The following is a 26,668-nucleotide window of genomic DNA, read 5'->3' as shown; positions in this document are numbered from 1 at the left end:
GAAGGTAGGAAACAAGGTCAGAGGGGCAGCCAAGAGCCAGATCATATAGGACCTGACAGGTGAGGGTAAAGTGATGGATGTTATTTTTGAGGACAGTGGGAAACCATTAAAGGATTTTAAGTAACATACTCTGGTCTCTACTTCTGTAAGATCACTGTGGCTCCTGTGGTGTAAGTGGATTATAGGGGACAAGAGTAAAAGCAGAGAAACTATTACGGTACTGTTGCAGAGGGGCGCCTGGGTGGCTCAGTCGGTTAAGTGTCTGCCTTCGGCTCAGGTCGTGATCTCAGGATCCTGGGACCGAGCCCCATGTTAGGCTTCCTGCTCTGCAGGGAGTCTGCCTCTCCCTTTACCCTTCCCCCCTGCTTGTCCTCTCCCTATGTCTCTCTCAAATAAATAAATAAAATCTTAAAAAAAAAAAGAAAAGAAAGAAAACTGTTGCAGAAATCCTGTTGAGAAATGAGCATGACCAAGGCTCAGGTGCAGATGGCAAGAAGCTGAACTGATTCAGATGTAATTTGGTGGCAGAATATATAGGATTTGTTGATAGATAATGGTGGAAAGGATGAGGGAGATCACGGAGTCAAAAATGACTCAGAGTTGAAGCTTGAACTGTTGGGTAGATGCCACTGCCTTTGAGGAGGAGTGAATAAGGGGTAGTAAGAGAAGCCAGGAATATTACCTTAATGGGAAACCCTCCACATGGAAACATGAAGCCAAGATTATGGAGCTTCCCCTCACTGTATTTATTTTAAGATTCTGATGTGATCAGCTAGATATTGTTTTGATAACTAGAATATAGAGTGGTTATTTTCCATATTTACATCAATTGGAGATCTTGGTACTGATCTGTACTTCAAGAAGTCAGCTTTTTCTTAACTAGAGATGCTCCTTAAACATGCTTGATATAATATAAGATAATGATGTTATTATTAAGGTTTCTCTTGGAATAGAATTCACAAGTATTTAGTATTTGTGTTAAATTTGCCAATATAATAATTTTAAAAATATAAAACCAAAACAGAAACAAGGTAGATAAGTATTCAACTCTTATTAAGAAAATAAATTGATGGGGCACGTGTGTGGCTCGGTCGGCTAAGCTTCTGTCTTTGGCTCAGGTCATGATCCCAGGGTACTGGAATTGAGCCCCAAGTTGGGCTCCCTGGTCAGCGGGGAGTCTGCTTCTCCCTCTCCCTCTGTCGCTCCCCCTCGCTCATGTACGCTTGCGCTGTCTCTCAAATAAATTAAATCTTTTAAAAAAAGAAGAAAAGAAAAGAAATCAGGGGCACCTGGGTGGCTCAGTCAGTTAACCATCCGACTCTTGATCTCAGCTCGGGTCTTGATCTCAGGGATTTGAGTTCAAGCCCTGCATTGGTCTCTACAGTGGGCATGGAGCCTACTTAAAAAAAGGAAAGAAAAGAAAAAAAATCAACTGAACTACATTTAGTTCAACATTTATATCTTACAGATACAATGTTATATATTGGAGATCTGTTTCCAAAAATTTATTTTCTTTTAGAATACCAAAGTTCATTGTCAAAATAGACAAAAAGTACAAGTATCAGCTCATAAACTTACTAGGTATTTTCTCCAAATGTTTAATATAAAGTTGTGTTGTAAGTTCCTTGTGGGAGGTTTTTACACATGAGAATGTGACTCCTTCAAAATATAAATAAGTTTTGTGGATGTACCCTCCTATTGCTAAAGCTTTGATTTTTGTTAAAAAGAATGAGACTGATCTATATAAGCTATTGTGGAAATATATCCACAGATAAATGTTTAAGTGAAAAAGAAATATAGGAAACAGTGTAAATGGTAGGGTTGCTTTTGATGAGAATATATGTAAATATAGAAAAACATATTCTGATAATTTTTTTTCTACAAAAAAAATGGCAATTGTTTTTTTTTTAAGAGAAAGCAGGGGAGGGGCAAAGGAGAGGGAGAGAGAGAATCTTAAGCAGGCTCCACACCCATAGTGGAGCCCGAAGCAGGGCTCAGTCTCATGACTCTCAGATCATGACCTGGGCCAAAGTCAAGAGTTAGACGCTTAACTGACTGAGCCACCAGGTGCCCCCTAATAATCTTTAATTTAGTTAATTTTGGGGAGAGCGACTGGCTGCAGGAAGAGAGGGTTTCACTTTCCATTTTCTATTTTTGTCTTTCTATGTCTTTGTACTAAAAATGTTATTTTAAATTAAAAAAAAATTTTCCCCTGGCAAAAGTAGAGGTACTCTCTCTCATACCTGCAGATAGACTCAGCTGATTTTACTGCCTGCAACCTCCTCCTTAGCTGTATTGCTCATCAACTAGGGGAGATGTTTGTCATAGGCAGGAGTTACTTTTTATATACTTAAACTAATTATATAACTATTTACATGTGTAACTATTTGTGTGTGTGTGTATATATGTCAAGTTTAAGTCAAAGATATTTGGTGACATGATGACAAAATCAAATTACTGAATTTTTCTGTTTCTGGTCAGTCTAACCAAATCTTTTAACATTTCATCTGTTTCTCACAGATGTTTGACACAGTGAAGCGATTAAGAGAAAAATCTTGTTTAATTGTAGCAACTACATCAGGATCAGAATCTATTAAGAATGATGAGGTAATAACGTAATAATGGTGATGTTCTTTGTCTTTGAACTTTACTGGTGTAAGAGAGCTGCTGCTTTTTTGTTAGAAGGAACCTGTTGTAAAGTTTCTGAGATGTCCATCTTCTTTTGTTCGTTGTTTCTATATCACAGGGATTAGTGGTATTTGACATATAGTTGTCCAGTATAACATATGTATTTTATAAAAGCAGAGGAAATTGATGTACAGTGGAGCTCTGTTGGAAATACCATAATTTATTAATTTTTGAAATATTTTAATATCTGAAATTGGGATATATCCTGTAATGACTTCTTATAATTTAATCAGCAGCATTCTTTTCTTAGTGGAACATAAGATAATGCTACATCTTAGATTCAATGAAATGCGGTAATATTTAGGTTACAGAATTCTATAATATAACAAATCAGGTTTTGATTATTCTAATCTTAAAATTATTAGAATACTATTACTTGTGATTTTTTTTATTGTGATTTTTAACTATCCCTCCTAAAAGAAAAACAGTGGACTTAAGTTAGATACAAACAAAAAGACACCATGCATCTCAGTAATATGTTTAGGTTCTCAGTCTTAGCAGTGCATCTAGTCATAACTGTTAGATATCATCAAATTGGGTAAAATTGATTAAATGTGAGTGATTAAATGATTGACATATGATTTAAAATTTTTTTCTTTCAACTTTATTTCTTAATCTACCTGCATTGAGTATAAAATGCAACTTATTAGATACTTAAGGTACTTGGGGCTTTTACATTGAATTATTAAAATAACCAAAAGAGCAGTTAGTTAGGGGCGCCTGGGTGGCTCAGTCGTTGGGCGTCTGCCTTCGGCTTGGGTCATGGTCCCAGGGTCCTGGGATTGAGTCCCACATCAGGCTCCCTGCTGGGCGGGAAGCCTGCTTCTCCCTCTCCCACTCCCCCCTCCTTGTGTTCCCTCTCTTGCTGTCTCTCTCTCTCTGTCAAATAAATAAATAAAATCTTTAAAAAAAAAGCAGTTAGTTGTATGATATGATGGAGCCTGTATGCTCATTTTGAGACATTAGATTGAGTCTAAGCTTAAGCGGTAATCAAATTTTATCAGACTCTTAACTCTAGGAAATTTTGCCTGACTGAACAGTATATGTAAATTTCAACAATGGATCTTACCTAATTTTTGTGGCTTCTTAATACCCAGATTACTCATGATAAAGAAAAAGCAGAACGGAAAAGAAAAGCTGAAGCTGCTAGACTGCACCGCCAGAAGATCATGGCTCAGATGTCCGCCTTACAGAAAAACTTTATTGAAACTCACAAACTCATGTATGACAGCACCTCAGAAATGTCTGGGAAAGAAGACTCCATTATGGAGGAAGAGAGGTAAAACCAAGCAAAACTAGAAATCAGCAACTCAGTTTTTTGGAGGGGAAATGACATACTCATTTTAAATAAAATTTTTCCAAAATACGTTTCATAGTAAGAGAAATTACATTTATTTTTAAACTAGGAAAGGCACAGTGAAAGCTCTTAAGGTACTAATTGAATGTAAGTTTATGTTCATAAACAGTTCAAGTGCACAATAGTTTGTTGAGAGGCTTTATGCACAAAAAGATACAAAATGGGAATGGCACAAATCAAAATCAAGTTCTGTTATCTTGTATGTACAGGCTCTTTTATTTATTTTTTATGTTAAAAAAATGTAAGTACTAATTGTACTTTTTGTGTTTCTTTGAACTTATTTTAATATTCTTTTATATTGACATAATATATTGCAGAGTGTATTACATATTGCACAGGCTTTTTTAGATGCACATTTATGTATCAGTTCAAATATTCCACAGCATTTTTATGATTTCTGGTAAAAATACTGCAGTTATTACAGATTGGGAAAAAAAATCCTTCACCTGAAAAAGGTGGTTTATATTCGTTTTTCATTTTTTCTTAAAGAGAAAGAAGACAATGCCTATGGTTGTGGTCATGGATACCACATTAGAAAATGGGAATCAGGGGCACCTGGGTGACTCAGTCGTTAAGCGTCTGCCTTCGGCTCAGGTCATGATCCCAGGGTCCTGGGATCGAGCCCCGCATCAGGCTCCCTGCTCAGCGGGAAGCCTGCTTCTCCCTCTCCCGCTTGTGGTCCCTCTTTCACTGTGTCTCTCTCTGTCAAATAAATAAATAAAATCTTAAAAAAAAAAAAAAGAAAATGGGAATCAGTAAATCTAGTGTTCTGGGTCCCACTGTGGTGTGCTTTTGGGGAAATCAGCTAACCTGCTGAGAGTCAAACTTTGTGGGATGTTGCATAGATACAGTGAGAAAAGGAGGCAAAATAAGGGTACTTTTAATCCACTGCTCTTTAAACAGTGTGTGTTGTGGATAGTTTTAGGAAATTGTGCCTTTGCAATAGCAATAGTAACAATATACATAATATACCTGTATTCCTGAAGTTGAATATGCTAACAAGTACCAATAAGAATAAAGACTGTATATTTTAAAGATTAAAAAAAAAGATATAAAGGTTAAGATATCCTTGGCTGATGATAGTAATAAAACTAGAAATTAACACAAAACTTTAAACAACAGAAGTTCTAGCCCTCTAGATATTACATATTGGCAGTATACTCCTTAGAAAGTAATGAAAGAGATTACCATATATTTATCCAAACAACAGGATATAAGCAAATATGTGCTCATAGTTAATTAATGGCCTTAATATTTTTATTATTTACTTTTTATTGCCTGATTGATTGCATACATAAAATTGTGTTCTCATTGAAAATAATTCAAATAATACAGTAAGTTCCCTTTGACCATCCTCTACATTCCTTATCTTTCTGCACAGATAACCATTGTTAATAAATAACTCCTGTTCTCTACCTCTTTCTGTGCATTTATTATTGTGCACATAAATGAATTTTGTTTTGTGTTTTTTAATAAGTTACTTTACCATGCCTTTTGTTCTGCAGATTGCTTTTTTACTCAGTGTCTTATAAATCTTTTCATGTCACTGCATATAGATCTATGGTATAGATTCTACGTGATTCTTTATGACTACTGCATAGTAGTCCATAGTGTGTATATACAATATTTTATTTATCAGACTTTGAGCATTTAAGTTGATTTTCCCTTATTTTCCATTTTTCCCTTATTATAAACAATGTGTCAGAACATTTTTTAATATTTGCCTTCTTGTACAATTGTATAAGTACTTCTCAAGGATGAAATTAATATGTGAAAGGGCTGAGTCATAATTATTTGAAATTTTAATAGATACTGCCACAGTGTCCTCCAGAGTAGTTTTACCAGTTCCTACTCCCAACAGTGTTTGAGAGTTTCTATTTCCTTCATATTCACCAATAATTACTATTATCAGTACTTGAAAAAATTAGATATAATCAACATTATAAGCCTGTGCCAGTCTGAATTTCCCTGATTACTAGTTAGTATTAGGTTGAGCATCTTTTCATATGATTGTTCACTAGTCTGTTGTGTTTTGTCTTCTGGGAATCACCTGTTACTATCCTTTGCCCATCTCTTTTGGATACTTTGCTTTTGTTTTATTGATCTTTAGAAGTCCTTTCAAATTATGGATACTAAACTTTGTTGCATGTTTCCCATATTTTGTCCCAATTCTTTAACATTAATTATGAAGTTAAGCCAGAGTTTTCAGTGTTGATAAGGACAGATTTATCAGTCTTTTAGAGTTTTAATTTTTGGTATCTTAAGGCTTTCTCAATCCCAAAGTCACAAATATATTTTCTTATATTTTTTAAAACAAAATTTTAATTACAGTTATATTGACACATTTTCCTTTTAAAAATCAAATGTTAGACATAAAGCTAAAGTTCTGTTTGAGCAGTGGCCTAACCCAGGACCCCTTTCTGCCCTTCCTCAGTAGATATTCTGGTTATAAGTTTTATGTTTATCCTGTTAGAATGGCTATTATGCTATTACATACAAATATATGTAACTGTAGAAATTATATTGTATCATTCAGTCTTTGGTTTTATTTGCATAAGTGTTATCACATGTGTGTCATTCTGCAACTTGTCATTTTCACTTGGCAATCTGTGCAATATGTTCTTACATACAAAACAAGCTCAGTGTTTCTCAGTCTTGACATTTGGGCAGCAGTTCTTTTTCATGCTCCATGAATTGCAGGACAGTTAGCATCTCCAGCTCTTCATCCACTCATTCCAGTAGTGTTCCCTAGTCCTTATGATAACCAAAAAAATAAACCTTACCCCACGTCTTGCTGAACACCTCCTATGAGGTTGTACCACACTTAGCTTTTTAAACTGCACCTTTTAAAAACTGCATAATATTCTGTATTATATAATTTCATTTCATGGATAATAAACATGTAAGTTATTTCCAGTTTGTTGAATGATCTGTGACATTTCAGGGAGCTTCTTGTACAGGGAAAGAGGCAGTATTGCAGAGTAGTTTAGAGCGTGGCCTATGAAGTCAGATCACATGGGTTAAATCCTGACTCTGCTACTTCATAGTGATGAGTCATTAGGTAAGTCTCTTACTGTCTCTAGGCCTCAGTTTCTTCATCTTAACAATGGAAGGTAATATTAGGACCTACCTCATAGGATTGTTTGTAAAGATTAAATGAGTTAACGTAATATGAAGTATTTTAAACAGTACCTCACATTGCAATTGTGCTTTATAAATATTTGCTGTTATTATATTATTATTACACACATTGAGTACATACTAAGAATTGCTAAATCATTAAGATGTAAGTCTTTATTTTAATGCCTACCAAAAGAGAATAGAAACTTAAATGCCTAGTAAGAAGGAATGGATAAAACTATTACGCACATATAGTAAGAGTACTGGGCAGCCATTTAAAAATAATGTTTCTGAGGAAATTTTAATGGCATGAGAAAACAACTAAGATACAAGTGAATAAAGCAGGATGCAAATCTGTATATGTTTTTAAGTATGATCTTAATTATGTAAAAAGAATGTTATAAATAGAACGTGAACTGGATGGGAATATACAAATGGTTATCTCTAGGTTGTGAGTGTATAATGCTTTTTATTTTCTTTATACTTATCCAGATTTTCCAAAATTTCTTAATAAGCCTGCATTACTTTTATAATCAGAAAAAACCAATAACCCAGCTTCTTGGTACAATAAATTAAGTATAATTATACAGTCTACTTTGTGATCTGCTTTTTTTGCACTTAGCAGCTCAAAATGCATTTTCTAATAAGCAAATTAACTGATGAGTCAGAAAAATCAAGGGGAAAGATTTTAAGCTAATACTGCTAAGTTATTTTTATTTTACTATTTTTGTTCTTAAAGTTCTTGCCCTACAGTTACTTAAAATCTACCAAAATATAAAGACAAGTCACCAAAACATGTGTCCTCATTTCTGGTCGTTTCTCTTGGTAGCACCCCAGCAGTCAGTGACTACTCTAGAATTGCTTTGGGTCCTAAACGGGGTCCGACTGTTACTGAAAAGGAGGTGCTGACATGCATCCTCTGCCAAGAAGAACAAGAGGTGAAAATAGAAAATAATGCCATGGTATTATCGGCCTGTGTCCAGAAATCCACCGCCTTAACCCAGAACAGGGGAAAACCTATAGAACTCTCAGGGGGTATGTATTGTTTAATAAATATCCTTTTGAGCATTTCTTTTCATACTTATGTAATTAGAAAAAATATTGAAAGAAGTTTGGGAATGAGACTTTATTTAGCTTTATTTAGTCAGATCACATTTTATCATGTGTAAAATGGACTCTGGGTCTTTACATGCCATGTTGGCTCCTTTGTTTTATTTTTTAATTTTAATCTTTGTTACACTTGGCCACATTGCTCAGTCTGTGGCTATCTACCTATCTCCATTTCTCTTTGCTGAACTTTTTGAAGGTAGGATGCAGGCATATGACTTTGATCCCTAAATATTTCCATATGCATTTTCTAAAGCTAAGGATAATCTATTATATATCTATCATACCATTATAACATTTTAAAAGATGAATAATAATTCAGGAATATCACCTAATCCATATTTGGATTTTCCCAGTTGCCCTCAAAATATCTTTATTTTTTTAGCTAGACTTTTCTTTTTTCAGGATCCAGACATGTTTCGTGCGTCACTTTTATTATGTCTATTTTAGTCCAATTTAATCTAAAATAGTCACTTAGCCTTTTTTTTTTCATGATAACTTCTTTGAACAATGCAGACCTATTGTTTTGTACAGTGTCTTACATTACGGATTTGTCTATGCCTCAAGATTAGGTTCATATTAGATATTTTCTTGGCAGGAACACTAATTAGGTAATGCTTTTGGGTTTTTTTTGTTTTTTTGGGGATTTTTTTTTACATTGCATCAGAGTTAGCTGCTTTATAACATACCCTTGGAATAACAATAATAATGATGATAAAAAAGACTAACATTTATTGACTATGTACTGTATGCCAGGCACTGATTAAGTGCTTTTTTGTGTATTTACTCACTTAATCCTCACAACAACTCTATGAGTTCGGTACCAATATTGGCTCCATTTACAGATGAAGGAACTGAGGCACGGAGAAGTTAAATAATTTGCCCAAGGCCATGAGTTATACGTAATAAAACCAGATTTTGAGCCACTTCGTCTTTGCTTTGGATTTTTCCAGTAAATTATAATGCCTTAAATATCCCTTAAAAAGTAATTGAAATTACTCTTAAAATTACAAAAGCAAATTGTGCATGAATCATAGAAAATCACTTCAACAACTAAGACAGAGCAACTTAAACCTAATGTTCAGAATAAAAAATGCAAATCAAAAATAGAGGATGTCATTAATTCATACTAATTTTAAATCCTTCCTGGAAGTCTAGCTTTTATTTTTCTCTAAAATTTTTATTTACTATTAAGAATATATTTCCTGCTATCAAGATACTATGACAGTTTAGTTAGACATTCCTAAGAAAGCTTATGGTTAGAAATTTAGACCTGATAATCTCTCTCTCTCTCTCTTTTTTTTTTCATTTTATGACTGTGGGAGAGATGAATATATACCTCCTATTTTTGTCCTCCTGTACCAGAAACCGTGGACCCCCTTTTCATGGATCCAGACTTAGCATATGGAACTTACACAGGAAGCTGTGGTCATGTAATGCATGCGGTGTGCTGGCAAAAGTAAGTTGTCCTTCTGACCTGTTCTTGAAAGAAACTAGGAATAATTGAAGTTCACTAAAGGCCACAAAAAGGCATGTTTTCTCATGTCTTCTTTCCTTCCTTTTTATGTGAATAAGTGAAGCAGTTTTAATTACTAATTTTGTTTGCATGATACTTATTATCACCTTTAGAAATGGGTGTAAAAAGTTATCAACTTTAAATTTTCACTACCCCTTTGTATTTCCTCTCCATAAGCTAGTTAATTGCTCTTGATCAGTATTTGTGTAAAAGAAGCTGTAATCTTTCTTCCTAAAAAGTCTCATTTCTCTGAAAACAGAATAAAAAGTACCTTTGAGATAAAATAGGACAAGAAATTCTAGTTCCACCTCTAAAAGAGAAAAATTCAGAAATATTATTCCTAGGAAATCTTTTGTATAGGGTTCACCCTTTTGGCATTATTAAAATACACAATTTTCCTGTAACAGCCTTTACTATTATAGTTGACCGTTGGAAACTGAGGGAAGTAGTGTCTACATTGTATTTCCATGCTTTTGAGTTAGGAGCCACGTTATGATTCAGTAGAATTATTTTAAATTTGTTTCTGGCATGATGTGTCCTCCACTTTGCCTCCAAAAGAATGGGTATCCTGTTTCTTCTGTAATTTTAACTTGGGTGTTGGGGCATATAGATTCTAAAGACATTTATTGAAGCAAAAATTCCAGATTTTTGTCTCTTGGATTAGAACAAAGATAAATGCGTCATTCTGAATGGACACATGCCTTGGAATTTTGCAGGTATTTTGAAGCTGTACAACTGAGCTCTCAGCAGCGCATTCATGTTGACCTTTTCGATTTGGAGAGTGGAGAATATCTTTGCCCTCTTTGCAAGTCTCTGTGTAATACTGTGATCCCCATTATTCCTTTGCAACCTCAAAGGATAAACAGGTATATTTTAATTCATGTTTTGGTTAATTTTTTTAAAAGCTATCTTTAATCCTTTCATTTGTATCTGTTTTGATTAGATTGCTAGTTTCTTTTGCTATTTAAAGTAATACTTTTTCTTTTCATAACTTTGTTCTACTTTCTAAATACGATGAAAAGCCCCAGTTTTTGGTCTCTAAAATAACTGTAATGTTGATTAACTCAAATCTGTTATGTTGTGTGTGTATCTTCTAACAGCCATGAAAGCAATAGAACTTGGATCTCTACCTTAGCATTCACATAAGAAGAGAAGATGCTGAGAAGATTCATTTCTTTCATATAGTCCTTTGATACCATTAGAGTTACTTTTTAGAATTTGGTTTCTCTAAAGGTCTTTGTATTATTGTTTTTAATTCTATTTTTTCAGAAGATCCAGTTTTCTAGTTGTAGAGATGTGGACAAAATGTTAAAGTAAAAAAAACACTGGATTCATTGTATATCTTTGGATTGCTTTTGAGTTTTTAGACTAAGTTTTTGAACTTTTCTGTGTTGACCATTTACAAGTGGAATTTAACAGCAACTTTACTCATTTGTTATGAGAACTGTAACGCTTAATTTATATTTCTGTGTTGCCACTGTTGTATATGATGATAACAATTATTATTGTTACTTTACTTTTTTTAAACTCAATGAATTTGTAATAATCGACCTAAGTTTTGCTAAAGAAAAAGATTTTGTTGATAAAAACACTTTTAACATGTTTCCACAACAAAAGTGCTCAAAGGTGATAGGCTTGGCAATCAGGGTCAATAAGTAGTTGTTCTGTCTGTACTATTCCATGTCATTAGAAAACCTGATTTGGAAATTGTCTTTACTCAGCATATTGGGACATAAAATGTCATCTTTTAGGAAGAAGGTGGCATTGGAAGCATTTATCTTTTTTTGACTAATTGATATGTTCTAGGCACTCTACCACGCACCTGCTATATTATTTTTTTAATACTCAAATAGCCTAACAAAGGCAGGTACTGTTATTCCCATTTAAAAGATAAGGAATTGGAGACTATGAGTAGTTTTTACTTGTCCCAAGACAGACTCAGGATTTGAACCCAGACGTGACTCCAAAGCCTTACCTAACTATACACATGAAGACAAAAAACAAATCATAATAAAATTAAGTGACCTTTCCAACTTCTTGTTAGCCTGTATAAGCCTTTTTTTTTACACAGTGGTTTCCCAAGTAAGGATTATTAAACATGTAAATTATTCTCTAAGGAATGTTCAGCAACTATTTCCCTTGATATCTTTAAAGAATAGGATGCTTCAGGGGCACCTGGGTGGCTCGACTGAGCCTCTGTCTTCAGCTCAGGTCATGATCTCAGGGTTCTCCCTGCTCAGCAGGGAGTCTGCTTCTCCCTCTCCCCCTGTCTCCCCCCACTTGTGCTCTCTCGTGCCCATGGACTCTCTCTTTCTCTCTCTCTCAAATAAATAATATCTTTAAAAGTAAAAAGAAAGAACAGGACGCTTCAGGGCAGTCCTTTCTGAAGTTAGACCAATCCTTACAACTGGGTCTCTTTGAACCTGTGACACTTTTAATGTGTAGTAACACCTTTGTTACTTAGGATCTGAAATACATAATTATACATAACATTTTTATTAGGCACTTGAACTTACCTATGTATTTGAATATATTTGCCTTTTTTGTTTTTAGAAAATCAACATGAGTATAATCTAAGATGTGAAAGTTAAGAGTGTATAAAAAATTCTTAGGTCAAATTTATGTCCAGATATGTGAATTGTGGCACAGTTCATTGTATAATTTCACTTTACAAGACTGTCTTTTCAACAGTCCCTTTTAATAACATTGTTTCTAATCTTCTTGGTTGTTAATAAAAGTTTGGATCAGGTCCCTGCCCTTATGGAATTTATATTACAGAAAGGAGAGACCAACAATAAACATACGAATACAAAGTGAGAAATACTATGACAAAACTAAAGCAGCAAGGTAAAGGGCTAGAAACGGGGTGCATGAGACCATGGTCACAGTCATCAGGGAGCTTCTCTTTGGGATAATGACATTTGAGTAGGGACCTGAATGAAGTGAAAGACAAGTAGTGCTAATTTCTGGGAGAAGAGAACCAAGCACAGGCAATATAAAGAGCAAATGCCCTGAAGTAGGAATGTATCAGCATGTTGGAGGCACAGCAGAAAGGCAGTATATTGGAATGGAACAAGCAAAGAACCGGATCATAAAAGGGCTTATAAGATGAGAAATTAGAATTTTATTTTTAGTATTAAAAACACATAGTATTTTATGTTGATGGGAAACCATTGGAGTATTTTGAACAGAGGAGTGATATCAGATTTACATTTTAAAAGATCCTTCTGGCTATTATATAATGAATACATAGATAATAATGAAGCACTGTTGTGAAAACTTTGGAAGAACAGTTAATGTATTGAAATAGTTCAGGTGAGGGATAATGTAACTTGGATTAAGGTAGTAACAGTGGAGGTAGAAAGAAGTGATCAACTTGGGTTATATTTAGAAGGTAAAACCAGCAAAACTAGCTGCTGGGTTCGAAGGTGGGCTGTGAGAGAATCTAAGAAATCAGTGATGGCACCTAGTTTTTTATTTGAGCGACTAGAATGGTGATTCCATTTATTGACATTTGTTACTTCTAGGTGTTGGGCCTATGAGTGGTATCTTATTCATTGTACTTGTAAAATTCTCCTCCCTCCCCAAACTACATTTTCTCTTTTATTTATTTATTTTATTGAAATATAGTTGATACACAATGTTACCTTAGTTTCAGGTGTACAACACAGTGATTTGACAAGTCTATATGTTATGCTGTGCTCACCACAAGTGTAGCAACCATCTCTCACCATACAACACTATCACAGTACCATTGAATATATTCCCTATGCTGTACCTTCATCCCCATGACTTATTCTTTCTATAACTAAAAGCCTGTATTTCTCACTCCCCTTAACCCCTTTTGGCCCATTCCCTGCCCCTCTAGTAGCCATCAGTTTGTCTTTGTATTTATGGGTCTCTTTCTGCTTTGTTTGTTCATTTGTTTTGTTTCTTAGATTCCACATATAAGTGAAATCATATGGTATTTGTCTTTTCTCTGTCTGACTTACTTCACTTAGCATAATACCCTCTAAATCTGTCCATGTTGTCACAAATGGCAAGATCTCATCCTTTTTTATGGCTGAGTAATATCCTGTTGTGTATATATACCACATTTTCTTTAACCATTTATCTGTCAATGGACACTTAGGTTGCTTCCATATTGTGGCTATTGTAAATGATGCTAAAACTACATTTTTAGACATATGTGTTTCTATGACTTAGGAAGTTAATCTGAAGGAATTTGACCTTTTTTATACAACATTTATCCATAGAAAGACTCTACAAGTTTAGCTTTTCAGTTTGAGTTGGTGCCAATGGCTTGATAATTTTTAAATGTCATTTTTCAGTGAGAATGCAGAAGCTCTTGCTCAACTTTTGACCCTGGCGCAATGGATACAGACTGTTCTGGCCAGAATATCAGGTTATAATATGAAACATGCCAAAGGTTTGCTTAAAATTATTTTATATTTAGCTGTGTGAGATTTAAGTGTCAGAGTCTTTAATTTTTTCTCTAGTACTTACTGCTTTAAAATATGGTTTGCCAATACAGATTTGTTGAATATCAGGAAGTGAAGGTTTTCAAAGGCAAGACTAAGTTTGGCTTAAATCACTTTATTTGATTAAATAATTTTTATACTGGCAAGCAATATAGACAGTGGTTAATCTAGAGTCACACTGCTTGGAGTTAAATCTTAGATCCATCGCTCACTGTCTCTATGATCTCGGACAAGTTATTTAACCTGTCTGTGCCTCAACTTTATTTGCAAGGTGGGAATAATAATAGTACCTATCTCACTGATTGAAGGATTGAGTTATCCTTTGTAAAGTGAAACAGTGCATGGTACGTAGTATAGGCATTAGCCATTACTGTTACTAATTTCATTAATATTTTGTTATTAATAACAAAAACATTTTAAAACTGTTACCTCATTTATATATTCCTTACAGTTGAGAGATAAGACTATCTAACAACTCTGAGAAGTAAACAACGGCAGGCAGATTGAGGAGGAAAGTCAAAATTTGAAGAATGCTTGGCAATGAGTTTCCTGGGTTTTTTTCCTCCTGTATTTCCCAGCCTTGACCCCAGGGTAGCCTGAGTCACAGAGCTTTGCAATGGACATGAACAGCAAAAAAATTCAAGACAGATCCCCTTTTTGGCCAGAGGATCAGGAAAAGAAACCCCTCATAACTGGAGAGTTGTAAAGGGAATTCCTGTTGTGGTGTTTTTCATCTTCTGACCCTCTCCTGAGGTCAGCCCCAGTCATGGAGCTACAGTGCCATGGTGGCCATAGAGACACGTAAAATCCCAAGAGAAAAGCAGTATCTCTGGCCAGAGGAACCTGGGAAAAAAGGGACCTCTGTGTTCCAAAGAAGGCAGGGTGAATCCTCATTATTTTTTCTGTCTTTGCTTCACAGCTTCACTCCACAGGTAACCCCAGTCGCCTGAATCTACTTAACAACAGAGGATACTAAAACGGAGAGAAACATGTCATTTTGGCCAGAGGAACTGGGGAAAAGGGCCCCATGGAGCTAGAGAATTATGGGGGAAATCCCAGAGAGGAGAGAGCCTATAGAAGGGGAATCTCCTGTTTTTGAGACCAGCACAAATCTTGGGCTTACCTCCAAGATGCACTTGTGTAGAATAGGCCCAAAGGAACAGCAGCAGGGTTGAGAATGAAGCTGCATTAAACCACCGCTTAAGTCTCAGACTGACCCCTGAGTAGTACATGTATAGGCAGACCCAAGCAGCATAGCAAAGGCTCTAAGACTAACATTGGAACCACCATACACAGTGAGACAAAACTTGTTGAACCTAATTGGGTTGTTTGCCTACTAAAACAAAAAGAAAGGTACATTTAACAAGAACCAAAACCTCACAATGTAATATTCAAAATATCCAAGATAAAATCCGGAATTATTCAGCCTACAAAGAACCAGAAGAATCTGACCAACTCTCAAGGAAAAAAATCAAATGCCAATCCTGAGATGTTTTAACATTGAACGTTTTTGACAAAAAATTTAAAACACCTATATAATCATTAAACATAAGGTAAAGGTGAACACTTTTGAAATGATTGGAAAAATAGAGTTCTCAGCAGAAAAAAAATAGAAACTATTAAAAAAAAAAGAACCAAATAGAGATAATAGAATTGAAGAAGCACTGTATGAAATAAAAATTAACTGGATGGACTCAATAGTAGAATGGAGATGAGAAGGGTAAGAGTTAGTGAACTTGAAATTAGATCAGTGGAAATTCTCCAGTCTGAGGAATAGACAGAAAAGTGATGGAGAAAAAAACAACAACATAGCTTTAGAGACATATGGACCCAATTTTTTTAAATCCAATATTTATGTCCTGCAAGTCCCCAAAAGAAAAAGGATGGTAGAGAAAAAAAAATTTTTTTGAAGAAATAATGGCTGAAAACTTCCCAAATTCAGCAAAAAATATAAATTTACATATTTAAGAAGTTCAGTGAACCTCAAAGATAAACTGAAAGAAAACTACACCTACATAGATCATAGACAAACTGTTAAAAATCAAAGATGAAGGGAAAAAATCTCAAAGACAATCAGAAAAAGACAACTTGTTTCATATAGGGGAACAACAATTCTAATTTGATGAGGAAATGGAGCCAAAGTAAGGTTAGTGTTCACCCAAGGTCTTGGTAATGGTGGCAGAGCTAGGATGCAAACCTAGGCAGCTTGGGTCCAGATTGTCTGCACTTGTTCATTAATGTATACTGCCTTACTAATAGAATTCTATGCATCCATTAAAAATGGAACTGTAGAGGGGGAGTTACCGATGTGGAAAGACATTTATGATCCGTTGGTGAAAAAACAAGATACAGAACAGTACTCTGATTTTGTCTTTATAAAAAAATCTGTATGTGTAACATTCATATGGAGAACAGAAGAATATCACCCAAATGTTATTAGGGTAGAGAAATTTTGAATGATCGTTTATTACTTATTAACATTTTCTAAGTATTCTAAAATGGTCATATATAATTTTAAAAAGCTAGGAAAGTGTGTGTCACACTAAACCCTCATGATTTTTCTTTCTTTTTCTTTTTCATGCATAAGGAGAAAACCCAACAATTCCAGTCTTACTTGATCAAGGAATGGGCGATTCCACTTTTGAGTTCCATTCTATCCTCAGTTTTGGAATTCAGCCTTCGTAAGTATCTAAATAGTTAAAAGAAGTTTGTAAATGGCTGTGAAAATAAGAATGAAGAATAATCCTTCCTTCCATCCTCCCATCTCTCCTTCTTGCTTTATTTGTAAAATTATTTCTTTACCCCATTTTTATCTTGTTTCTTTCTCCCTGAAGTTTTATTTGTACAATAAAATTAAGTGGTTTGAGGTATTAAAGTACTATGTATTAGGGTGAACCATGTCTATAATTAACCATTTTTGACCAACAAAAATGCCATTTCTCTATAGTCCTGCCTACAGTAAGAACAGCATTTAAGACACTTTAATTAAAGTCATATCTAACCTGCCCTCTGACTTCTGAAAAGTCTCCAGTCACCCACCTCTCCAATTCATTTTTCTTGTTGGTAAAATTGAAACAGTAGCCTATTATCTTACATTATAAGGTTATTGGAAAAATACTTATGTGAAGACACTTAGAAAAATATAATGTATCCAAATCAGGTGTAATTATTTAATAGATATTATCTGATGTACATTTTTTTAGTTGTGATCCTTGTTTATATTGCATATCTCATTGTTATTGAAAATACTTGTTAGAAAAGGAAGTTCAGGAAACCAGAAATTACATTCCAAGTACATGACATACTCTTTTCTCTCTTTCTCTCTCTCTCTCTGTGTGACACACACACACACACACACACACACACACACCCTGTTAACACTGACATCCTTCTTAGTCCCTTTTCCAGAGACTAAAACTTGTTAAGTCAGATCTGTTTCCTCTGAATTTTATTCCTTCTCTGTAGTTTGTCCTTAATTTGGACCTGGATCCTTTCTGCTGTAATCATTTACTGCATCTTTTATAGGAAGTAAAATTATATGGACCATTATCATTTTGTAAGAGATATTTTTCTGCCTCTAAGAGATAGAGTTCTGCTTTTCCCATTTTTTCCTAATGAATAAATCTTCAGAGACTCTAATCTCTAATTTGACAAAAAGCAGTTTACTTTGTCGAAAGGAGTTAAATTGTTACTTTAGTACCTAATTGGACTTCTGAGTAGGTAACCCCGTTTACTAAATTTATTATATAAATTTTTCTTGTTTTATTTTTAGGATAAAATATTCTAATAGCATCAAGGAAATGGTCATTCTCTTTGCTACAACAATTTATAGAATTGGACTGAAAGTACCTCCTGATGAAACGGATCCTCGAATCCCCATGATGACCTGGAGCACGTGTGCTTTCACTATCCAGGCAATTGGTAAAGCCTATGAGAGACTGCTTTGGAGGGTTCATAGAAACAGAATTAACATTGATTGACCAAATTTTTCCTCTTTTTTCCCCTGATGGCTTAAAATAGCTTGAATTGTTGGAGAAGTATTAGTATTTCAGTGTATTAGTGTGGCCTAATGCCATTTAGTCTGAGAATTTTTGTATCGATCCCTTTTTAACTACAGTATTGGCCATATGCAAAATAAGCTCAAAATATTTGAAAGGTATAGCATGAAGCAAGCTATATTCAAAAGCTGGCAGATTTACAACACTAGAAAATCAAGAAAAAAGGCAAAGGAAGAAGAATCAAGCCAGAAATGTTCAGTAATTTTTGTTTCTTTTACACCTTGAGAGAAAAAGAATGGAAACCAAAGTCACCTAAAACATTATCAGGAAAAGGAAGGGAAGACTGAGGTAGTCAGGAGAGACAGATTAGTGGGCAGGAACTAAGAGGTCAGATGGGAAGCCCACTGACAAAATCCCAGCCATATTGAAAGCTTCTTAGAGAAAAGTGTAGCAATCAAATCAACATGTTGTGTTTTTTGTTTTTTTAAGATTTTATTTATTTTGAGAGAGAGAGAGCACAAGCAGGGGTAGCGGTAGAGGGAGAGGGAGAAGCAAACTCCCCACTGAGCAAGGATCCCAATGTGGGACTCAATCCCAGGACCCTGGGATCATGACTTGACCCAAAGGCAGTTGCCTAACCGACTGAGCCACCCATGCGCCCCTCAAATCAACATATTGTACACCTTAAATTTACACAGTGTTATGTGTCAGTTATATATCAGGAAAGCTGGGGAGGGGAGAAGAGTGTAGTTGTGAAGAATTGCTTAGATTTTAAAATTAGCATATTTGCTTATTACAGTCATGAGATACAATACTATCTGAAAAAGAATAACTGTAATACTTTTATGTCCCCTTTATCCAAGACAGTTTCAATTTCCCTTTCCAGTGTAGATTTTTGGCAGTTGTTTTTAATGGAGTCTACCACTTTTTCTTTTTTTTTAAGATTTTATTTATTTATTTGTCAGAGAGAGAGCACAAACAGGGGAGTGGCAGGCAGAGGGAGAAGCAGACTCCCCGCTGAGCAGGGAGCCCAGTGCGGGACTCGATCCCAGGACCCTGGGATCATGACCTGAGCTGAAGGCAGACGCTTAACCAACTGAGCCACCCAGGCATCCCAGTCTACTACTTTTTCTTGAATTACATATATTTTTGTAGCAAGACACTATTTCATGATTCAAATTAAGTAGCGTGAATTAAAAGCTTCTTTCACAAAACCTTCCTGCATACCAGCTTCAGCCTCCTAAACAGATTTTAGGAGTTACATCCAAACCTGTCAGACTTAAATCATTGATAAAAGATAATATACAAGTTTATATTTACTATGAATAAATAAAATGGGAAATAGGAAGAATGAGATTTTCTTTTTAAGATTTTATTTTTTTAAGAGAGAGAGCATGAGCAGGGAGGAAGAGCAGAGGGAGAGGGAGAAGCAGACTTACTGACAAGCAGGGAGCCCGATTCAGGGCTTTATCCCAGGACCCTGGGATCATGACCTGAGCTGAAGGCAGACGCTTAACCAACTGAGCCACCCAGGCACCCTGGAAGAATGAGATTTAAATAGAATAGAATCTAAACAAATTGATAAGAAATATAACGTATTCTTTTAGAGTCATGATCTACTACTGAGTATCGTGAGACTTTCAATGAAGGCATTTTACACTTTACTGCCTTTGGCAAGACAAACTTTAGGAATCAGAAGTTTATATTTAAAGAGTTAACATTTAAAAAGTTCAGTTTTGGGGCGCCTGTGTGGCTCAGTCGTTAAGCGTCTGCCTTCAGCTCAGGATCCCAGGGTCCTGGGATCAAGTCCCACCTCAGGCTCCCTGCTCGGCAGGAAGCCTGCTTCTCCCTCTCCCACTCTCCCTGCTTGTGTTCCCTCTCTTGCTCTCTCTGTAAAAAATAAATAAAATCTTTAAAAAAAATAAGTTCAGTTTTTGTCATAAAAGTGATGAGAAGTTCACTGGAGAATAGGACTAAATTTTTCTGTGTGGTTCTGAAACCTAGTAATTAGATTTTATTTGATTACTATAGTGTTACACTGTTTTCACAGTGATTTTTCCATGCAGGGGACATAGTCCTCTATTTTATTCCTAGTGCATAAGCAGCTAACTTACCTCATTCCCTATGGGTGTGGAGAGACATATACAGAATGTGTTGGCATGGTTAGGAACTATTGTTAAGGAATCAATATACAACATCTTTTATTAATGTCCATTCAAACTTGGAAAAAGAAAATAGGAAATAAGCCTTCCTTACTCATAGATGTATCTGCTGCCAGAAAGCAATGAAAATACAAGTAATATAGCAATAAATACCCTAGCCAGCAAGGCAAAATGTATATGAATCCATGGGTCTTTTTTTTTTTTAATTTTCAGTTTCAGTTTTATTCCTATAAATGTAATTCTTTTTTAATAGTACCTATAAGAGCAGTAGTTACTTGCATCTGCCTATGTATTTTAAAACAAAATAAGTTGTGATTATGCATAAAAATTACTTGTTTAAAAATTGTTGGCATAGAAGCAATGTTAAAAGGATGAAAAATGAGCCAGTATGCTTTGTTTTTCCCAAGTATTCTCTTGGATAGCTGCGGGGGCTTTATTATTTATAGTAACAGTTTGTAAGTGATCTACATTTGCTTCTATAATATATTCTCAGAAATTTGGAAATTTTGGCATAGACATAAACATGAAACTTTGAGGAGGAAAAGTGCAAATCATCTGGTCAAAAATAGAATCAGTTAAAGAACATCTGAAGCCAAATATACAATTGTAGCAGTATTCAGGATTTATTATTTTTGTTTTTCTTACTCTTTGAGAAAACCTCTTGGGAGATGAAGGAAAACCTCTGTTTGGAGCACTTCAAAATAGACAGGTGTGTATATTCCAGCAGGGTATGTGTAATTCGTGGTAGGCTTTTTTTGGTATAGTCTACAGTTAATTTACCATTTTCTTAAATCATTTTTTTAATTCACTCCTTTTTCTATAAAAATTAGCAAAATTCTTTTTTTTTTTTAAAGCTACTTCAGTCTCACAGGAGACTCAATGGCCAACATTGTGCGCTTTAGAGTGCTTACTCAATCTTGGTGGTTAAATCTAATTCATAGAGAGATTTCAGATGATACTTAGTTACTTTTTCTCCCCCTACTCTGTTTATTGCCAAGTCAGAAACCTCCTGTCTCCTACATTTTCCTTCCTCACTAATTTTGACCCATCTTGTAACATTATTAGTGCTGACTTAACTATAAATGAATCATCATAGTAAATTCAAGAATAAAACTACACTGTGGCCCCTTGATGGGCAGATCTTGGCACTACAGGACTATACTCCCATCTCCAGGCCTAAGCTTCATATTGTAGGGGACCCTGGAAAATAGTGCTCAACAAATAGCTGCACGAAAACAGAGTGGGCCACCAAGGATTCCTTAGACCACCCCCTCCTTGCCATTTCCCTCTTATTTTCCTGACAGCTGGCACAGGGCACTTGTAGTCCACAGTGTGCTTCCCTACAGTTCCTGGCCTTCTGGTTAGGGAGCAGAAGATCTGAATTCAATGGAACGTTTTGGGGTTTTTTGCCATCGTTTTAGAATTTCTGTAATATATTTTTTTTGCCCAGCCCTCAGCAGAGTAAATTAGTCCAGACATTTAAGAAATTGACTGGGGAAAATGAGTACTTAAAGGAGAATTGAAGTAATTAATAGCTTTAATACTTCTTTGTCATGGGAAAATCTGTTAAAAATTTGATGAATTAGTTCATAAAACTTTCTAAAAGTACTAAAAATATTGTAATTTATTTGCAAGAATGTAAAGTATATAATAAGTCTGCATCTAATTCTTGCAGAATGGGATTGAGTTCTACAGTGAGTGACTTCAGCCTATCATCTTCCCTTATCTTTTTATGTTTCCCTCTCTTACCATCTAGCATAATGGTCTGAAAGCATTAATGCAGTTTGCCATTGCGCAGAAGATTACCTGTCCTCAGGTCCTGATACAGAAACATCTGGTTCGTCTCCTATCAGGTAGTCTCTTCTGAATTATTATTAAATTATTACTTATATGTCTTTTTCATTGCATTTCTGGCGATGTATTTCATTAGGAAACAACACACTACACTAATTTTGAACACTCACTACAGCAGCTTTACAAAAGAAAAAACAAAAGACCTGGATGCCCCTATAATACCTGCAATCTTATTTTAAAACTCAGGTTATGGGTGCCTGCGTGGCTCAGATGGTTAAGCGTCTGCCTTCGGCTCAGGTCATGATCCCAGGGTCCTGGGATCGAGTCCCGCATCGGGCTCCCTGCTCCTTGGGAGCCTGCTTCTCCCTCTGCTTCTCTCTCTCTCTCTCTCTCCCCGCCTCTGTCTCTCATGAATGAATAAATAAAAATCTTTAAAATAAATAAATAAATTAATTAATTAATAAAACAAACTCAGGTTATTTTCCAAATGTTTTTAACTTACATCTACCCACCTAGGGGCATTATTGAACCACCGTTCACAACCGCTAACATGTTTATATCCTAATCTGGTTAGAAAAGGGATCAATGATATGGATAGATCATTTAAAAATAGCTTTAATTTTGCTGGATCAGGGGGATATTCTTCATCCTCATTTCACTTGCACTGCTTTGCAAGTTCTCTTTGCTCCCCACTCCAAATTCTTCACATATTTTATGTATCACAAGACATTTAGAAATGTATAGTTTGGAAAAAAGTATTAAGGAACATTGGATAAAAGTAATTCTTATTCATTGAGCATATACTTATTGAATAATCTCTGTTTCCTTTATGCTATTTACCTTTTTTCCTCCTGGATCTTATCTTTCAACTCTTAAATTATATACAAGGCTTTCTAGGAAGTTTTTGTCAGTTTAACTTGTTAATTGTGGTTCCCATATCTTAAAGGTGTGATGTGCCAGTTTACCAGTTTCTATATTTTATAACCCTGTTACATTTTTGTTTTAGGTGTTTTATGTAGTATTTAACTACATTGCTATCTTAATGAATTACACTGTTTGTTTTTTTTCTTTTTCAGTTGTTCTTCCTAACCTAAAATCAGAAGATACACCTTGCCTCCTATCTATAGATCTCTTTCATGTTTTGGTAAGTGTTCAACAAAAGTTCTTAAGTCTCTCAAGTTTATAATTTCATGTATTTTCCCATTCAAATTCATGTTCTTTGTTCAAGATTATAAATTATTAGTGTTCAAACTATAAAATTTAGTCTCTTGTCCATTCTGTTTACAAATAGATACAGATTTGACTGAGACTGTCACAATCACTTTAAAGGGTGCTTGGGTGGCTCAGTCAGTTAAGCATCAGCCGTCAGCTCAGGTCATGATCCCAGGGTCCTGGGATCTAGTCCCGCATTGGGCTGCCTATTCAGCAGGGAACCTACTTTTCCCTCTCCTGTTCCCCCTGCTTGTGCTCTCTCTCTATCTCTCTCTCTCTCGCAAAAATAAGTAAATAAAAAATCTTTTTAAAAAAATCACTTTAAAAATGAAAGCACATTTACTCCTTATTTTGTGACAGGTATCATCCTAGTTGATTATATTTAGCTGATATCTGTCCAAGCAGACTTTTTCTTTACTTTTCTTTTTTTTTTTTTTAATTACATATAATGTATTATTTGTTTCAGGGGTACAGGTCTGATTCATCAGTCTTACACAATTCACGGCACTCACCATAGTACATATCCTTCCAAATGTCCATCACCCAGCCACCCCAGCCCTCTCACCCCCACTCCACTCCAGCAACCCTCAGTTTGTTTCCTGAGATTAAGAATCTCTTATGGTTTGTCTCCCCCTTTGGTTTCATCTTGTTTCATTTTTCCTTCCCTTACCCTATGATCCTCTGTCTTATTTCTCAAATTCTTCATATCAGTGAGATCATATGATAATTATCTTTCTCTGATTGATTTATTTTGCTTAGTATAATACCCTCTAGTTCCAGCCATGTTGTTCCAAATGGCAAGATTTCTTTTTTTTTTGAGAGCTGCATAATATTCCATTGTATATATATACAACATCTGTATCCATTCATCTGTTGATGGACATCTAGGCTCTTTCCATAGTTTGGCTATTGTGGACATTGCTCCTACAAACATTGGGGTACAGGTGCCTGTTCGGATCACTACATTTGTATCTTTGGGGTAAATACCCAGTAGTGCAATTGCTGGGTCAGAGTGTAGCTCTGTTTTCAACTGTTTGAGGAACCTCCATACTGTTTTCCAAAGTGGCTGCACCAGCTTGCATTCCCACCAACAGTGTAGGAGGGTTCCCCTTTCTCCGCATCCTCGCCAACATCTTTCATTTCCTGACCTGTTAATTTTAGCCATTCTGACTGGTGTGAGGTGGTATCTCGTTGAGGTTTTGATTTGGATTTCCCTGATGCCAAGTGATGTTGAGCACTTTTTCATGTGTCTGTTGGCCATTTGGATGTCTTCTTTGCAGAAATGTCTGTTCATGTTTTCTGCCCATTTCTTTTTTTTTATATTTTTATTGTTATGTTAATCACCATATATTACATCATTAGTTTTTGATGCAGTGTTCCATGATTCATTGTTTGTTCATAACACCCAGTGCTCCATGCAGAACGTGCCCTCCTCAATACCCATCACCAGGCTAACCCATCCCCCTACCCTCCTCCCCTCTAGAACCCTCAGTTTGTTTTTCAGAGTCCATCATCTCTCATGGTTCGTCTCCCCCTCTGACTTACTCCCCTTCATTCTTCCTCTCCTGTTATCTTCTTCTTTTTCTTTTTTCTTAAAATATGTTGCGTTATTTGTTTCAGAAGTACAGATCTGTGATTCAACAGTCTTGCACAATTCACAGCGCTCACCGTAGCACATACCCTCCCCAATGTCTTTCACCCAGCCACCCCATCCCTCCCACCCCCAACCACTCCAGTAACACTCAGTTTGTTTCCTGAGATTAAGAATTCCTCATATCAGTGAGGTCATATGATACATGTCTTTCTCTGATTGACTTATTTCACTCAGCATAACACCCTCCAGTTCCATCCACGTCGTTGCAAATGGCAAGATCTCATTCCTTTTGATGGCTGCATAATATTCCATTGTGTATATATACCACATCTTCTTTATCCATTCATCTGTCGATGGACATCTTGGCTCTTTCCAGTTTTTTTCTGCCCATTTCTTAATTGGATTATTTGTTCTTTGAGTTTGATTAAGTTCTTTATAGATTTTGGATACTAGCCCTTTATCTGATATGTCATTTGCAAATATCTTCTCCCGTTCTGTTGGTTGTCTTTTGGTTTTGTTGACTGTTTCCTTTGCTGTGCAGAAGCTTTTTATCTTCGTGAAGTCCCAATAGTTCATTTTTGCCCTTGTTTCCCTTACCTTTGGCGATGTTTCTAGGAAGAAGTTGCTGCGGCTGAGAGGTCGAAGAGGTTGCTGCCTGTATTCTCCTCAAGGATTTTGATGGATTCCTGTCTCACATTTAGGTCTTTCATCCATTTTGAGTCTATTTTTGTGTGTGGTGTAAGGAAATGGTCGAGTTTCATTCTTCTGCATGTGGCTGTCCAATTTTCCCAACACCATTTTTTGAAGAGACTATCTTTTATCCATTGGACATTCTTTCCTTCTTTGTGAAAGATTAGTTGACCATAGAGTTGAGGGTCCATTTCTGGGCTCTCTATTCTGTTCTATTGACCTATGTGTCTGTTTTTGTGCCATACCATACTGTCTTGATGGTTACAGCTTTGTAATAGAGCTAGAAGTCCAGAATTGTGATGCCACCAACTTTGCTTTCCTTTTTCAACATTCCTCTGGCTATTCGGGGTCTTTTCTGGTTCCATACAAATCTTAGGATTATTTGTTCCATTTCTTTGAAAAAAGTGGATGGTATTTTGATAGGGATTGCATTGAATGTGTAGACTGCTCTAGGTAGCATAGACCTTTTCACAATATTTGTTCTATCAATCTATGACCATGGAACGTTTTTCCATTTCTTGGTGTCTTCCTCAATTTCTTTCATGAGTATTCTATAGTTTTCTGAGTATAGATCCTTTGCCTCTTTGGTTAGATTTATTCCTAGGTATCTTATGGTTTTGGGTGCAGTTGTAAATGGGATCTACTCCTTAATTTCTTTCTTCTGTCTTGTTGGTGTATAGAAATGCAACTGATTTCTGTGCATTGATTTTATATCCTGCCACTTTACTGAATTCTTGTATGAGTTCTAGCAGTTTTGGGGTGGAGTCTTTCGGGTTTTCCACATAAAGTATCATATCATCTGCAAAGAGTGAGAGTTTGATTTCTTTGCTGATTCGGATGCCTTTTATTTCTTTTTGTTGTCTGATTGCTGTGGCTAGGACTTCTAATACTACGTTGAATAGCAGTGGTGTCCCTGCCGTGTTCCTGACCTTAGGGGAAAGCTTTCAGT

General features: G+C 35.6%; 1 protein-coding gene across 3 annotated transcripts in view; it reads left to right on the top strand.

Moving 5' to 3' along the window:
- UBR1 (ubiquitin protein ligase E3 component n-recognin 1) overlaps nucleotides 1-26,668 on the top strand; it is a 152,574-nt gene that overhangs the window by 87,533 nt on the left and 38,373 nt on the right. For all 3 annotated transcript variants that reach the window (XM_027570929.2, XM_027570930.2, XM_027570931.2), the window contains 11 exons: nucleotides 2,521-2,607; nucleotides 3,786-3,967; nucleotides 7,995-8,200; nucleotides 9,638-9,731; nucleotides 10,505-10,654; nucleotides 14,120-14,217; nucleotides 16,857-16,950; nucleotides 18,042-18,190; nucleotides 21,083-21,138; nucleotides 22,186-22,282; nucleotides 23,300-23,367. In XM_027570929.2, the coding sequence (XP_027426730.1) occupies nucleotides 2,521-2,607; nucleotides 3,786-3,967; nucleotides 7,995-8,200; nucleotides 9,638-9,731; nucleotides 10,505-10,654; nucleotides 14,120-14,217; nucleotides 16,857-16,950; nucleotides 18,042-18,190; nucleotides 21,083-21,138; nucleotides 22,186-22,282; nucleotides 23,300-23,367 (1,281 nt within the window). The remainder of the gene's footprint in view (nucleotides 1-2,520; nucleotides 2,608-3,785; nucleotides 3,968-7,994; nucleotides 8,201-9,637; nucleotides 9,732-10,504; nucleotides 10,655-14,119; nucleotides 14,218-16,856; nucleotides 16,951-18,041; nucleotides 18,191-21,082; nucleotides 21,139-22,185; nucleotides 22,283-23,299; nucleotides 23,368-26,668) is intronic.

This window comes from Zalophus californianus, chromosome 6 (genome assembly GCF_009762305.2).
Source record: "Zalophus californianus isolate mZalCal1 chromosome 6, mZalCal1.pri.v2, whole genome shotgun sequence".
Taxonomy (NCBI): Eukaryota; Metazoa; Chordata; class Mammalia; order Carnivora; family Otariidae; genus Zalophus; species Zalophus californianus.
Note: the sequence above shows the minus strand (reverse complement) of the source record. Positions and strands in the feature narration are given on the sequence as shown.